We start from the raw sequence: 14,086 nt of genomic DNA, 5'->3' as shown, positions 1-14,086 counted from the left end.
ACAAAATTCAGTCATAGCAGATACCCTGGGAAGATACCATAGTGGAAGAAATGCTGCAAGAACTCTCCCTTTTGTAACTGAGTATTATCTGGACTGAACTTTATTGAATCCTGAAATCTGGCCTGATCATTATTGTTGAAATACTGCTGACTGATCAACCGAAAAATCAGGGAGGGGAGGTTATGTTAGCTGTTTTGCTGTGAACACACACACTCTTCTGGCTTCATAACCCTCATCCAAATTAAGTAAAGAACTTCCTATTCACTCTGGGCTAGCCCTCTGCTCAAGCCAATGTGCCTTCATAGTTGAAGCCATCTATCTGAGTCATACTGCAATTTTTTTTTTTAATAAGGGATGTCTCATGCACCTGCTGTTTGGGGTTTGTCTCTTAAACTGTGTTTTGGCAAAAAACAATGTCAACAGCAAGTAAAAGATGATGTCGTTATGATAGGGTTATTGACTTGGATGTTAATTGAAGACATTGCTTCCCCAGACAACACAAAGTGATATCCAACCTCAAAATTTCATATCCCTTATCATTAAAAAAAGTGTTCTCAGACCAATGAGACCAGCTGTTCATATGCATCCAGCTGCTCCTCACCCTGACTTGAATATTTTATATATCCCAGAAGGCATTTAAAATCTGCAGCATCACTGTAGAGTTTATTGCACTATTAACTTAAAAACTACATCAGCTGTTGTATCGTAGTTAAATAGAAAATTTACTGTGATAGGTTATTGTTACAAGAAAAGAGAGTGCTGCTCTCCTTTGCTAATGTTCTAAGAGACACAAATGCAATTTCATTGATTTTTGGTAAGCAAAATATTAATAAAAGCTTTTTCTTTCACTCATAAGATATTTACATGGCTTCCATCTGTAGCTAGCTTTTCCAATGCAATTGCAAAATGAAGGAGTTAACATTGAACACACAATCTTTCCAGCACAACAGGGCACTTAAGAGCTATATCAATAAAAGTTACCGGGTTAAGAATGAGAAAGGACTAATGTTACAGCTATGGGGACACATACTTGCAACTATTTCAGGGGGCATATACCCAGTAGTAAATTAAACACACTCTGTTGACATGTTAGTTTAACACTTTTGCTTTATTGTACTTTTTACTACTTTAATTATTGTATTAGAGAATACCTGATAATATACTCTTGCAAAATTTCATTCACAATGAGAGCTAAATCAAGACCTCATTGTATTTCTCTTGAGACATTTGAAACCTGTGTGGACGACAACAGGGAATGAGAATCCTGGCCTTCTGCAGAAACTGGATCTGAAAAAGCATGTAGACAAGGAAACGTGAAATTATCAGCTTTGACCCCCAAACTAATAAAGTTTTCATCTCAAATATTCTGTGGTGGAAAGTGTCACAGACTTCATCAATGAGTCTGGCACTACCATATTCCCAATGCAAATAGGCTCAAGCAAGATTAAAAAAAGGATGGATTTTTCCTGAGAATGTTCCAAAACAAAGTTGACTTTATTCAAGCACAGTAGATGTTATTTGACCAACATCATCAGGAAAACTGTACGAGGAACAGCAAAGCACATGTAAAAGGATCATACAGTGCCAACTGTAGATAGATGTAGCAATATTCTTGATGAAGTAATAACTTTTGGGTTTAGTTTGGTTTTTTTTCCCTTAGGAGCCATCTTTCCCTTTCCAAACTCTTTCAGCATTGTTCATGGGATAATCATTATACTCTAACCTTTGCCTTCTGCAGGTACAATATCTGGCTTTCAAAGGCTCATCCTAATCTGTGTTGTGAAGCAAAGGGCAAGACTTAATCTTACAGTGCCACCCTGATTAATGGCCTGATTGACATTTCTTCTTGTACTCAGGGGGAGTGGTAGGCTTTGAGTTGGATGTTGAATTCATGAAGTGTATTTATTTCATATTTGCAAGAGTGATCTCTGACTTGGCTAGCTGCCCTAAGGAAAACAGGCTTCTGGAGCAACACCCAAGTGGTTGTACTTTAAACCTGAGATGGTGGAGTTTTACAGAAATAAATACCTGTATTGCATGACACTGGAAAGGTATTTTCAGAGATTTTTTTCTTTTATGAATAGATATGGCATGATCTCCAAGATCACTATAAGTGTTTCTACAGGAATGTGCTTCATCCTCTTTCTTTCATTCTCTGCTCACTTTCCTCTGTCAGCTTTTGTTGTTGTTTAGCACTTATTTAGAAACAGTCTAGCAAATATATTTAAATACAGTAACGAGTGTGTGGAAAGTGAATGCTGCTCTCATTAAACTGAAAATTTGTCCTCAGAATCCTCATTTTAAGTATTGTAACTCAAACTGAGGGCATCTGTGGCAGGTAAATATTATCAGTGTGAGTATGATTTATTGTCCATTACCATCATAGCTACCACACAGCTAGCTGTGCAACCTCGAGGACAAGGTATTGCACAATCATGTCATCCTTGCACAAGGCATATACATTCAGCATGACATACTCTCTGTGGGCATCTTTGAACTTAGGGCCTAGGCCATGAGTTATGTGAGCTCCTGATCCTTCAGAGAACACAGTATGAGGTTCTAGCACTAGCAGAGTAAGAGTGACCCAATGGTTTATGCCCTACTTCTCCTTCTACAGGGACAAGCCATATTTGGCATCTGTCCTGTTTAGAGACAGGCAAGATTCTGGTATCAAGCAGCATTATACATCTAAAAGTACTCTCAGTACCAACATCAGGGGTCAATATTGCTCTGACATTCACAGTTCAACACTTATGGTCTGTTCTTCCCTGTATAACCTGCTGCAGGTGATGACCTTGCATTAGCAAGGAAATGGAATAGTGAGTGTAGAAAAAGACTGCCTCACCTTACACAAAACACCCTGAATTTCTCTTTTCTAAAACTTTAATAGGAGAACGATGGTGCTATGATCCTGCTATTTTTGGCATTTGTCTCATGTAAGATTTTACATTATTGCTACCAGAAGTTTTCTCTCCTTGAATATTCTTGGTCAACAATGCACCAGGCAAGCACAACCCTGTATTAAACAGCTGCTTTCCAATCAGTCCACTAGGCTACAGCTTAAATTCGTAAGTAACACTTAACTGGAATCTAAACTGGAGTTGAATCCTAAAATCTGGTCTTCCAAACTAAAAACTGATGCACAAAAGAGAAAGGAAAGATGCAATTCAGAAAATATTTTATTGAGTACAATACCATTGCATTGTAGGCTTTCATCAAAGGTCTACTTTATAAAACACCATCAGCCTCTCTGAGGCTGAATACAGCTTGGGCAGGCAAACAAGGAATGGGAAAGAGAGGGGCAGCATCTGCAAATTTTCATGCAAACAGCATAATAGAGGATATTTGCATCCAGACAGTACCTTGTCATAGTGCCCAAGTTTGCACCATCTCACCAGAAAAAAAAAAATCAACATTTAAATTTTATGCAGGATTGTAACAATGCGTTACAACTTCAAATGAACAGAGGAGTGTTCATTCAACAGCTAAACTCAAGATCATAAAAAGAAAATTAGGAGCTCAGAATGAAAGTACCACAGTAACCCTTGTGTAGAAATGGGATTAATACTAACTCCAGAAACTGATGGCTAATAAGATGTCATAAAGACTGTAGACAAGGAGAGCTGTAATTTTTACCAACATACTGACATCTAACTTGCATTTTTAGCAGATGGAAGACCATAAAAGTTTCAGGAATTGGGGTTAATCCCACAACACACAAGTCTAATCAAGATTCGGCATCACGGTTCTTGGAATGAGAGTAGACGAGTAGTCCACAGGCAATTTTCAGTTGTATGAAGCATCTGTTCTACTTGTAGAAAACATCATTAAATGGGGTACAAGTGTGGTAATATTATATGAATGAAGATGCTGCTTGTTAGAACGCAGACCAACTAATTTTTCTGGTGCAAGTGGTCATTTTCAGTAATGGCAAAGCATAAGTGTGCTATAAAATGTAGGAACAGTCATAAGCAACCTTGAAAATGTCCCTATATTGCTTAAATTCTTCTCTCAACCCTCCTTTATGAAACATATATACATGCAGGGACTGTAGGAAGTTTTCAGGCTGATCACATTTCTGCAGCTAACTCTGGGTTTTATGAGCTGGTCCCCACAGAATCTTTAAAAATCTGCCATGAAACTTGCACGGTACTGCCAAAGAATTTGAGAAGCACTTGTTACAACAGTAAATATGAACGTAAGTACAGCAGTTAGTATGTCACATTACACATAGACTTCCATTGTTCTGTGGGTGTGCATGTCCTAACATGTATAAGCACCACCACTTTATCAGGAAGTAATTTTTATAAAGCAAGATGGAACAATTTGCTAACTACAACAATATTTTCAAATGAAAAAGAAATTATTAAACCACATTTTAAAGCAAAAAAAAAAAGTGGAAATGTAAAGTTTAGCATTAACAATTTTAGGAGAAAGTTGAGAATAGTCCAGACAGGCCAAAGTATTCAAAGAATTCTAAAAGGCTCTGTTGAAATGAATTTTTTATTAAAAAGACAATGTATTCTTGAGACAGCATCTTCTGCAGTGAAATAATTTAGTTTCTTCATATAGACACATCATACACAATGTTAACAACCATGAAAAACAATACAAAATGCTTTCAAATTTAACAAGTAGAAAAATATAACTAGTATATATGGCAATTGTGAATCTAATACTGTACAGAAGGATTTATGGATTTTACAAATAAATTATAGCTTAAATGCCCTTTTTAAAATTTCTAAATGTACACTGGAACATAGGTTCTGAAGCTTACTACTAACTTGTCACAAATGAGTGCCAGTCAAATGTTCTGCCCACAAGCTCAAAAAACTTCTTGTTGGGTTCATGGAAATACTCGTGTAGTTTCTCGAGTAACCAGGCGTCTACTTGTGGGTGTGCTCGTCCTTTTGACTCATGTAAACAACGCTCTCTACCACCGTCCCTTAGGCAGTAGAAGCCTTTAGTTTTATTGAAATAGAAGTTTGAAGCATTTATCTGAGGCGATAACTTCAAAAACCTCTCTACCTTCTCTATTTCTGGGAAGGGGTCTTTGATTAGTTTGTCCCCATCTACAATATGGATATGATCAAGAGGAAAATACTTCAGCCAGTTTTGCATGTGAATGTAGTATAAGCTTCGGTTTATTGCCTTGTAGTCCACATTGAGTTCACCACCTTTAATGAGGAATTGTTCAATGGATGGATACGGCTTGTGCTTCTGCATGTGATTATACAACACTTGGGTGTAATCTGATAGTACTCTCTCACTTGGGTCTCTTAAAATAAGGAGTAGTCTCATTGATTGGTTCATGTTATAAACTCTTTCAGGCACTTTAGGTGATGTGAAATATGCTGGAGTTTTTTCCACGGTGATCTGATGGGGATAAGAGAATGGCATTTGATTAATATACCACTGCAATCCATTTCTGTAATGATCTTCCCAGTCAAAGAAGTGAACTTCACTTTCTGCTGCTGCAATATCTGGATGGAGACTCAACATCTCTAACAAAGCTCTTGTTCCACCTTTTCTCACTCCAATAATGATAGTCTGTGGCAGCTGCTGGCATGATCCATTAGAATGAATGTTTTCCTTGAAGTCATTTTTTTGAGATGTTTTCTTTAAAAGCTCTCTCTGAACAGACTGAGAAGTCGTCTCAGACTTCGAATTTATAGCCGGTCTAGAAGGCACTATCTGAGGTTGAACAATAAGAAACACAGCTCCCAGCAGAAAAGCTGCCATGACAGAAGTTCTTAGTCTGGTTTCACTCAAGCAGGTAATGGGGCATAGAGTGATTTCCACCGAGAACAACCTTTAAAAGCTGTTTTTGTTTTGCTGAGTGAACATGTACTTCTCAAACAGAAAATTTGCTGAAAGAGGGAAAAGAAAAAGAAGCACGTTATTTTATACTGAGACACATCACTACTAAGGCCACACTGCAAGTACCTTTTGCTTTTCACAACGGAACGAACTTCTCTAGCTTTCCCAACTCTAAGCTCATAGATCATTTAGTATAGTTAAATGCTTTAAAAGACAAGTACATAAAATACTGCCATGAGAAAATTATTCCCAGTCATCAGGAGACGTGAACATTTCAAATCCTTCCATTGCACCCAAGATTGATCCAGAGTATTATTTATTACTATTTTAAAATGTGATTTCTTTGGAGTTGACCACAATCACAAAAGAATTAGGTGTAGGGGTTTGTTTGTTTGTTTTTGTTTTTTTTTTTTTTTTTTTTTTGTTTGTTTGTTTTTTAAATCTGCGAGAATAGGCTTATCTTAAAAACAAAACATGAAAAGGTATGGGCTTTGACCAAAAGAGCATTCCTAAAAGCTGAGTCTTGTGGGAATTAGAGCCTTCCAAAAGACCATGTGTGGTGGGTTAACCCTGGCTGAGCAAGTGATGCCCACCAAGCCATTCTATCACCCTTCCCCTTTCCTCTCTTTCCTCCACGAAGCAAAAGGGGAAAGGAAAATAAGACAAAGACAAAACCCTTGTGGGTAAAAACACAGACCGTTTAATTAGAAAGCAAAGCCAAGCAATGCTTGCACAGTGAATCAAAATAAAAAAACTCAAAGATTTATTCTCTACTTCGCATCAGCAGGCGATCTCTGGCCCCTGCCTGGGAAGCAGGGCTCCAAAACACGTGGCAGTTGTGCTGAAGGACTGAGGAGTAACACACCCCCCCCGCCCTCCTTTGTACTAGTTTTATAGTTGAGCTGACATCATAAGGTATGGAATATCCCTTTGGTCAGTTCTGGGTACATTTCCCCCAAGCTCCTGCCCCCACATAGAAAGAGCCTCGGTGCTGTGCGAGCACTGCTCAGCGGTAGTCACAACATGGGTGTTAACAACCCCCTTCTGACTCCCAACACAGAAGCACTGCACCAGGAGGGCTGCTATGGGAAAATCAGCTCAGCCAGACCTGATACAACCACGTCAACAGCAGCCTTAGAAGTAAAGCCTCCTGGGAAAAAGGCTCACAAAATATAGACACAGCTGCCCGACTGTGGGAAGGTAATACTCTCCTGGAAAGAAGTCAGGAAGAGCTCTGGGTGAGTAGAGGACCAAGGAACAGTCAAATTTTTGTGCCAATTTTAAATGAAGTTAACATTTGCTTTGTGCTTAGGGTTTCTAAGGATAAAGTCGGTGGTACAGACTCTGGCCCTGCAAAAAGGTATGTCTTTCACTGCATCAACAAAATGCTAAAAGATCTGTGGTTCCAGTCATGATACTCAGGAAAGAAAACAGAGTGGATATTTCTGAAGGTCATTTCAAGAGTTACATCACAGCAACTCACTGGCTAAACAACTAACTTTACACTCTAGCAAAGGACTACTAAATACTACCACTGAAATCCATTTGAAAAGTCTGAGTGTTTTTAATGCAATGTGTAAAGTCAAATCTTAATGGCCTCACACACAGCATAGCTGTTCAATTGCCACGTTATGAGCACACTGTGTATACAAGCTCCCTAAATTAAGATGCCTTTTAATCTCAGTGGAGGGCTAGTATGATTTTCTGTATTGTCTAACACCATTTATAAGCAGAAGCCACAATGGCAGAGCATCTGACTGCTCTGCCTTAGTAGGTTACTGTAATTATCACTTTAAGCTTGGAATGGGATGTACTGTACTGGCTAACAAGGGCTGAAATATGAAATTACATATGAACAACCTGAGGAAATGCAAGGGCTATGTTTTGGAAATTCTCCAGAGAATCTGAACAAAAACTAATGACTTTTCCACAATAAGCTAAGTCCCAGTGTGATAAGGACTAATGATGTGTTTCTAAGTGATATAGAAAGTTCTGTTTGGTAGCTCTGCATTTACAGAGGTCATGTCTCCATTCTGAATGGAGCAGGTCTGCTTCCTGATATTTGCTACTGATTATTACTTTGATGCTTTCCCTTTTTCTAATTACTTTTAAAGGGCTACAAGGCAGCAATGTTGTTAGGAAGCAGAAGTCAAGCCTGGGAGGAGAGGGAAGCAAAGTGTCATGATAGATGTGAGGTCAAAAGAGTGTATGCCTCCCTGTATGCCTGCAGGCTTTGAGCTCATGGGCACACCCGGTTTTGGGCAGGTCATGCCCTGGGCTATTCTGTGATATCTAATGTGAGGCACCTTTGCAGAAGAATTTGTTGTTCGTCCATTTTTGGTCACTGTTAATTTTTATCTGGCTGAAAGAGCTCCATTTTGGCTGTCATCATTAATCTTCTGCTGTCTTTCCCTGTCCTCACCATTCCTCTTAATCTTTCTCAGCTTAATCTACTTCAGTTTTAACAAGAAATAATTATTAGCCTGGCACTGAGGGATGTTGGTGGGAGGACTCCGGGTGACAGACAATTCAATAGAGGTAAATTCATGGTGGATGTCCCCACTGAGCTATGCTGCCACCATATTCAGCACCGGCCAGATTGGTTCAGTGACTGATGGGCAACTCAGTACATAAGAGCAACAAAACATCAACTCTTGATGAATTTTAAGGTCACAGATTAAAGGAATAGCCACTTACTTCAGAGTATATTTTAAGAGTCACTAGCTCCATAAATAGTCAGCCTGAGTTGTTGTCTTAACACCTTACTGGAAAAGCATAATAGGATTCCAGTGAGGAACAGGTTGAACTGTTGTTGAAAGGAGTTAAAGCCTCATGGTAGGAACCCTTATTTCGTAGTAGTCAGATTAAAATCTGCTGTGCTAATAGCCAAGTTCTGCAGTAGGCTGGCTGTCTATGGAAAGATTAACTTTAGCTGCTGACCTCAGATATTAGTGACAACAGACTGAAGGGATTTTATTTTATTTTTCTTTAGATGAACTATACATAGCAATTCACTGGGACTGTTCATTTTTAATGTTTAGTTTGCATATTACTCAGGTGTCAACATTTTTTTTTTCTATTCTAGTCTTCCCGTGGCTGAGTATAGCAAGGGAATATTTGGAGGAAATAAAAGACACAGCAAGGTGTCTCTTAGCTGTAACTACTGTCATTTTGGCTGGCGCTGCTCTTTGAAATCAGGCTTGTGGGATGTTACAGGTGTGGCACCAAGGGCCTCACCTCAGATAGAGTTCTGATCCTCTGTGCAGCTCTGCCTCAGTGTCTTCCCATTCTTAACTCAAATATTTTTTTGGTAATATTTTTTTCTAAATAAACAAAAGCAACCATTTTCTGTTGCAACATGACACCTCAGAATAACATGGGAGTCTCTTCTGTTCCAGACCTACAGAATTTCATTGTTCCTCCCCAGCTATTTGTTCAGGTGTGCATCAGGTGTTCATACACTGCGGAGCAATGCCACAGTATCTGCAGCATTCACTGTCCGTATGCACGTACAATGAACCATATAGGTACTCTGAATGGCACAATTACTGATATGCCATCACGTTTTTGCTTGCAAGCAATACAGCTTCGTCTGCCTTTTCTTTCCATTCTCCTTCATTTCTTTCAAACTGTATAAATGTGATATCTGGATCAATTATTTTGTTGTGTTAGACAAATGCAACACAATGGACTTGGGTGTGCCTCTAAATTCAGCACAAAACATCTGTTGTGTGGGCATCATGGTGTCCAGGAATAAAACAGCATATAAAGTGGTTGCCATTCAGCTCTCTTATGTACTCTTTAACACTTTATGCAGATCTGCAGTTTGGTGGCTACAGTTACAGCAGTTTATATCAAATTATGCAAATGTGTATTGCTTAGCTTTATAACGTGTGGATCTGAAAAACTCTTTCAACAATAAGCGTGCACTGAAGAGTTTATAGCAGCCACTCTGCCAAATTACTTTTCTGCTTTAAGAATTCTCTTCACTCCCTCTACAAGTCATGCAGAGCATACATGACTTAACTCAATGACTTTGTATTCCAGATTAGTAAAAAAAAAAAATTAACTGACAGCCATTACTATTGTATTTGCTACAAGTAAATGAGCAAGTTGGTAAAAGAAACACAGTTTATGTTAAATGGTGCTTTGAAGATTATACCAAGACTTTTTAAAAAGTCTGATTGCTTTTGCTTAATCTTTTCTTCAGCTTTCTCCAATTAATTAACAAAATATGCCATACCATTTATTCAACAAGATTCTATGTTGACATTGCCAATCAAATCAGCTTTTATGATTAAAACCTCTTCAAAAGTAATAGTAACTTGGAAATAAATGGATGCTTTTCTCAGTAAATGCAGTATGAGGGCCACAGCTGCCATATTTCATCAGCTTTTAATCATATTACAGTGCTCTTTGAAACATGTATCACTATGACTTCTGACCATCTCTTAACATATTACCAAGGTATCTAAATGTTTCGGTATGTTTATCCTGCTGCAATGGCACGGACTAAACTACCTAGATTACATGTCATTTTCATTAGCATTAATAAAATAATTAGTTTTTGCCTAGACCGATAACATCATTTTTGCAGAAGGTGAGATGGGGCTGGATTTAGATCTGAACTTTCATAAGAACCTTCAGATCAGCTGCTGAGCTGATAGGAGTGACCATAAGGAGTGTCTATAGGGCAGTCAGTAAGCATCAGGTAAAGTCTGTTGGCACACTTCACAAAAAAGCCTGCAGCAACACACAGAGGTTGAGCAGAGCTAAAAGGACAGAGTACTACCAGGACAGCGACTGGGAGAGGAAAGACTACTGCATCCTTTCCATGAAAAGGCAGATGACTACACCTTCATTGAAGAGAAGCTATGCCTTGGGGGCTCTCTAAGGACCAAGGACAAATAGGTTAAGTGCCAAATGTCCTTGCTTTCTCTCCTTCCAAAACTGAAGCCCTTTACTGGAGAGGTCTTTGCTGAGGCATCTACAAAAAAACCACTCTTGCTTGAATGAGAACCATAGATGAGTTGCTGAGGTCTGTCTCTAGAGGGAGATAGAGCTGAAAATTAGAGGGAGAGATACTGCTCTTCTAAAATATATTTAGTTTTGGAGATGTGCTAGAACCTCAGGACAGTTTATGGATTGCATTTTCCTTTGTGCACTCAATACTGCAAAACATAAGGCTAATATTGCTGGTTAAAATTAGCTGTGCAGTACAACCCACACATCTGCTATGCTAGCTTCTTACATTGGAAGGGAAAAAAATCTGTAATGGAGCTAACCAACTCTACAAATAACTTTCTAAACTGACGGAGAGTCAGTGATCTTAACATTTGTAAAGTGACGTGTTTTAAAAAAAAAAAAAAAACAGATCAATTGTAGGGTACTTGAAATTCTTCAAGAACTCATTGATATGAGCAGTATATATTCCTATTCTCCAAGAATAGATGGTGTCTACCATAGGTTATATTCCTTAGCTGTTTATATGATCTCTTTCAAGTGACAGTTTGTATCAAGTTAGTTTTAAGTGATATGTGTACCAGAGAGCTTTGCACTAAGTCAAGAGCAGGGAGGGATAATTTTTTTCTTAAATCTAATCTAGTTTATGAAACTTTTTTCCTTGGAAATGTATTCTGCATTTTGCTATTTTTAACCATTAAACTGTCTCACAATGCCCTCTTTATGAAGAGATGCTTCCCACACTTACCACCCCCTATCCCCCCAATTTTTAAATCATACTTTAGCAAAAGTTTTAAACACCATGTGCCAATGAAATGCTTGAATACTAGTTTTGAGTAATTAACTACAAGTAATTGCCTACTTTGAGTGCTACAGAAACAAGTCTATTAAATTAAACTATATACTACTGAAGCCATAGATCTGAAGCCCATAGGGGCTATAAACTATCGATCACCTTACAATATATTAAAAAAGTCATCTGTGCATTAAGAGGGGAGGTGAAGAGATAAGTAACTGTACGAACCTGTATTATAGTGCCTACATTATATTGTCTAGCTATAGTCCCTAAATGATATTAAAAAATACATATATAGGGGGGGTTGGGCTCAATGTTATCTCCAGAGGTCTCTTCCAACCTCTAACATTCTGTGAAAAATGCTGCCCAAACAGTACAGATCAAGCCACAGCTTTAACTTTTATAGCCAGCATGTTAAAAAAATCTAATAATATTTTCAGTGCTGTTAAGATGATATATATTGTCTATCAGCTTTAAAACTTCAGAAGTATACTTTAAAAAGTCTCTAAATTTTGGTTAGGGGAACTTAAGCTGAAAAAGGCTGACTTGGTAGGAAGTATTTTTGGCTGAAATCTGCTGTATTTCTGCATCTGCTGTGACAAATACAGTTTATACAAATTAGTTAGGTCACCAGTTCATGACTTTTAAAGGAGTTCAGCTGCAGTGTGAGCAGTAAAATAGCAAATTTATAATAGACTGTAGTTATATATAACATGCACTCTTTTTCTTAAGGTCTGAAGGAACCATTGCAATCTTTCATGCCAAGAGACCACAAAAATTTTTAGAAAAGAGAATAGCCTAGATTTCAGAGAACCTCATGCAGGTAAAAATAAAATGGGACATTACAGCAGAATAAAAATAAACTTGAAAAGCTTAGAATGCACAGAAATTTTTGTGCTGAATGCTGACATGGAGTCCCCCTACCCCATTGTAGCAATTTTTTTATACCTGTCAGGACTCTTTTTTCATGAAAACAAAGGGTATGCTGTACCATTGCCTTCCCTAGCCCTTCATAAACTTAAATGTTCAATTCAAAATCCAGAAATTACTCCCCACCCTGCTTCCTAAGCAAAATGGGTCACACTCTAATTAGGAAGCAGAAATCTATTGCACAGTTAATAGAGTTGCTTCCTAATTCATCAAAGCTGTCCCCAAGAAAACAACCTGCGTGGAAGGACAGCTCTGTCCTGTCTTGCTCCCTGTCTGTACAACAGCTCGCCTTAACAGGATGCATTGAAAAAGGGGACACAGTAGATAAAGCAATCCCGTCTTCATTTCTGCTGCCAAGCAATTTTTTACCACTCTGTAGCTATGGGCCCTGTTTCAAATACCAGTAAGACATTTAAAACAACAATAAAAAGCAAACAAACCTCCAAATAATGTTTTAGTATATATGCCAAGCTGACCTCCGTGGCTTCTGCTCTCCTGCCTTCAGAATAGTACTGGAGCACAGTGCAGAGTGGTGAGGTCATCACTGTATTAGACTTCACTAAACCAATCAATTTACTAAGTGAAGCATTACATGGTGACCTGGAGGAACCCTCATGCTCTGGAGTGAGGAGTAAGATGATCCAGAAGGATCTTCCATTTTGGACTGCTCAGGCCTATTTTCAGATTTCTTTTTCTAATTAGCAAAAGTTTTAATGGAAATCCATCAGCTTTGACATACTTCGGGGCTCTGATAGTTTCCTGGCTCTGAGAGGCATTTCTAGAAGAGGGAATAGAGAGATCTCATGCTAGTCAGACTATTAAAACCATTTCTAGATTCCTTTAATGAAAAGCAGAAGTTATATGTACCTATACATGCATGTATTCTTATATGTTAGAAACCTGCTTTCCACTCACTCTGTTTTTCTGCAATGTCTGTGGAAGCATATGCTAACTCAGAATAACCAAGGCAGTACTCTGACAAGGAGAGGACACAGATTGGAACCTGCCAATGCTGGGGTTAGAATCTGCTCTGTCAAATTAGTGACACTCCACTGCAGCAACTGGCTTTGCTTTAGATAGATAATCCTGCTGCTGACCTACCAGAGGCATTCATTTGGCCCTGCCTTTTCCAAAAGGGAAAAAAAAAATAAATCCGTGTGGGTATTGAAAGGGTGGATATGCAGGAGACAGCTAAAGCTGATGTCAGTAACTGCGCTTTTACTGGGAGGTGTTAGTTCCTGAGCAATGTGGGAAATGCACTTGTTCAGGAGTGTAAGAAAGGCTGTCAGATGTAAATTGTAGCATTATATTTATATAGATATTTACATAGTGATAGCCAGAGAATATATGGGTAGCTACCAAACTGAACCTGTTCTATTAAAGATTCCACTTGCCATATGTACTGCAGAGGCTCTCAGTGGGAGTGGGCAATGAATGGGTCTCACACCAGAAGGATGACCCCTGCAGATACTCGAGCCAAAAGCCACAAAGGTATTCATATGACTTCGCAGATATCTTTTTTTTCTTCCTAGTATCCAAAGAGGAATAGTCTTGGAACAGGGAAAGCCCTCAACCTAC

At 38.5% G+C, this 14,086-nt stretch overlaps 1 protein-coding gene across 1 annotated transcript; it reads right to left on the bottom strand.

Annotated features, from left to right (window-relative positions):
• Nucleotides 1-4,536: 4,536 nt before the first annotated feature.
• On the bottom strand, nt 4,537-5,788 carry HS3ST1 (heparan sulfate (glucosamine) 3-O-sulfotransferase 1). The gene has a single exon (XM_008938506.1). The coding sequence runs from the start codon at nt 5,740-5,742 to the stop codon at nt 4,780-4,782; it is 963 nt and encodes a 320-aa protein (XP_008936754.1). The 5' UTR covers nt 5,743-5,788; the 3' UTR covers nt 4,537-4,779.
• Between the last annotated feature and the right edge of the window lie 8,298 nt (nt 5,789-14,086).

The sequence above is a fragment of the Merops nubicus genome, unplaced genomic scaffold (assembly GCF_000691845.1).
Source record: "Merops nubicus isolate BGI_N331 unplaced genomic scaffold, ASM69184v1 scaffold38354, whole genome shotgun sequence".
Classification (NCBI taxonomy): Eukaryota; Metazoa; Chordata; class Aves; order Coraciiformes; family Meropidae; genus Merops; species Merops nubicus.
Note: the sequence above shows the minus strand (reverse complement) of the source record. Positions and strands in the feature narration are given on the sequence as shown.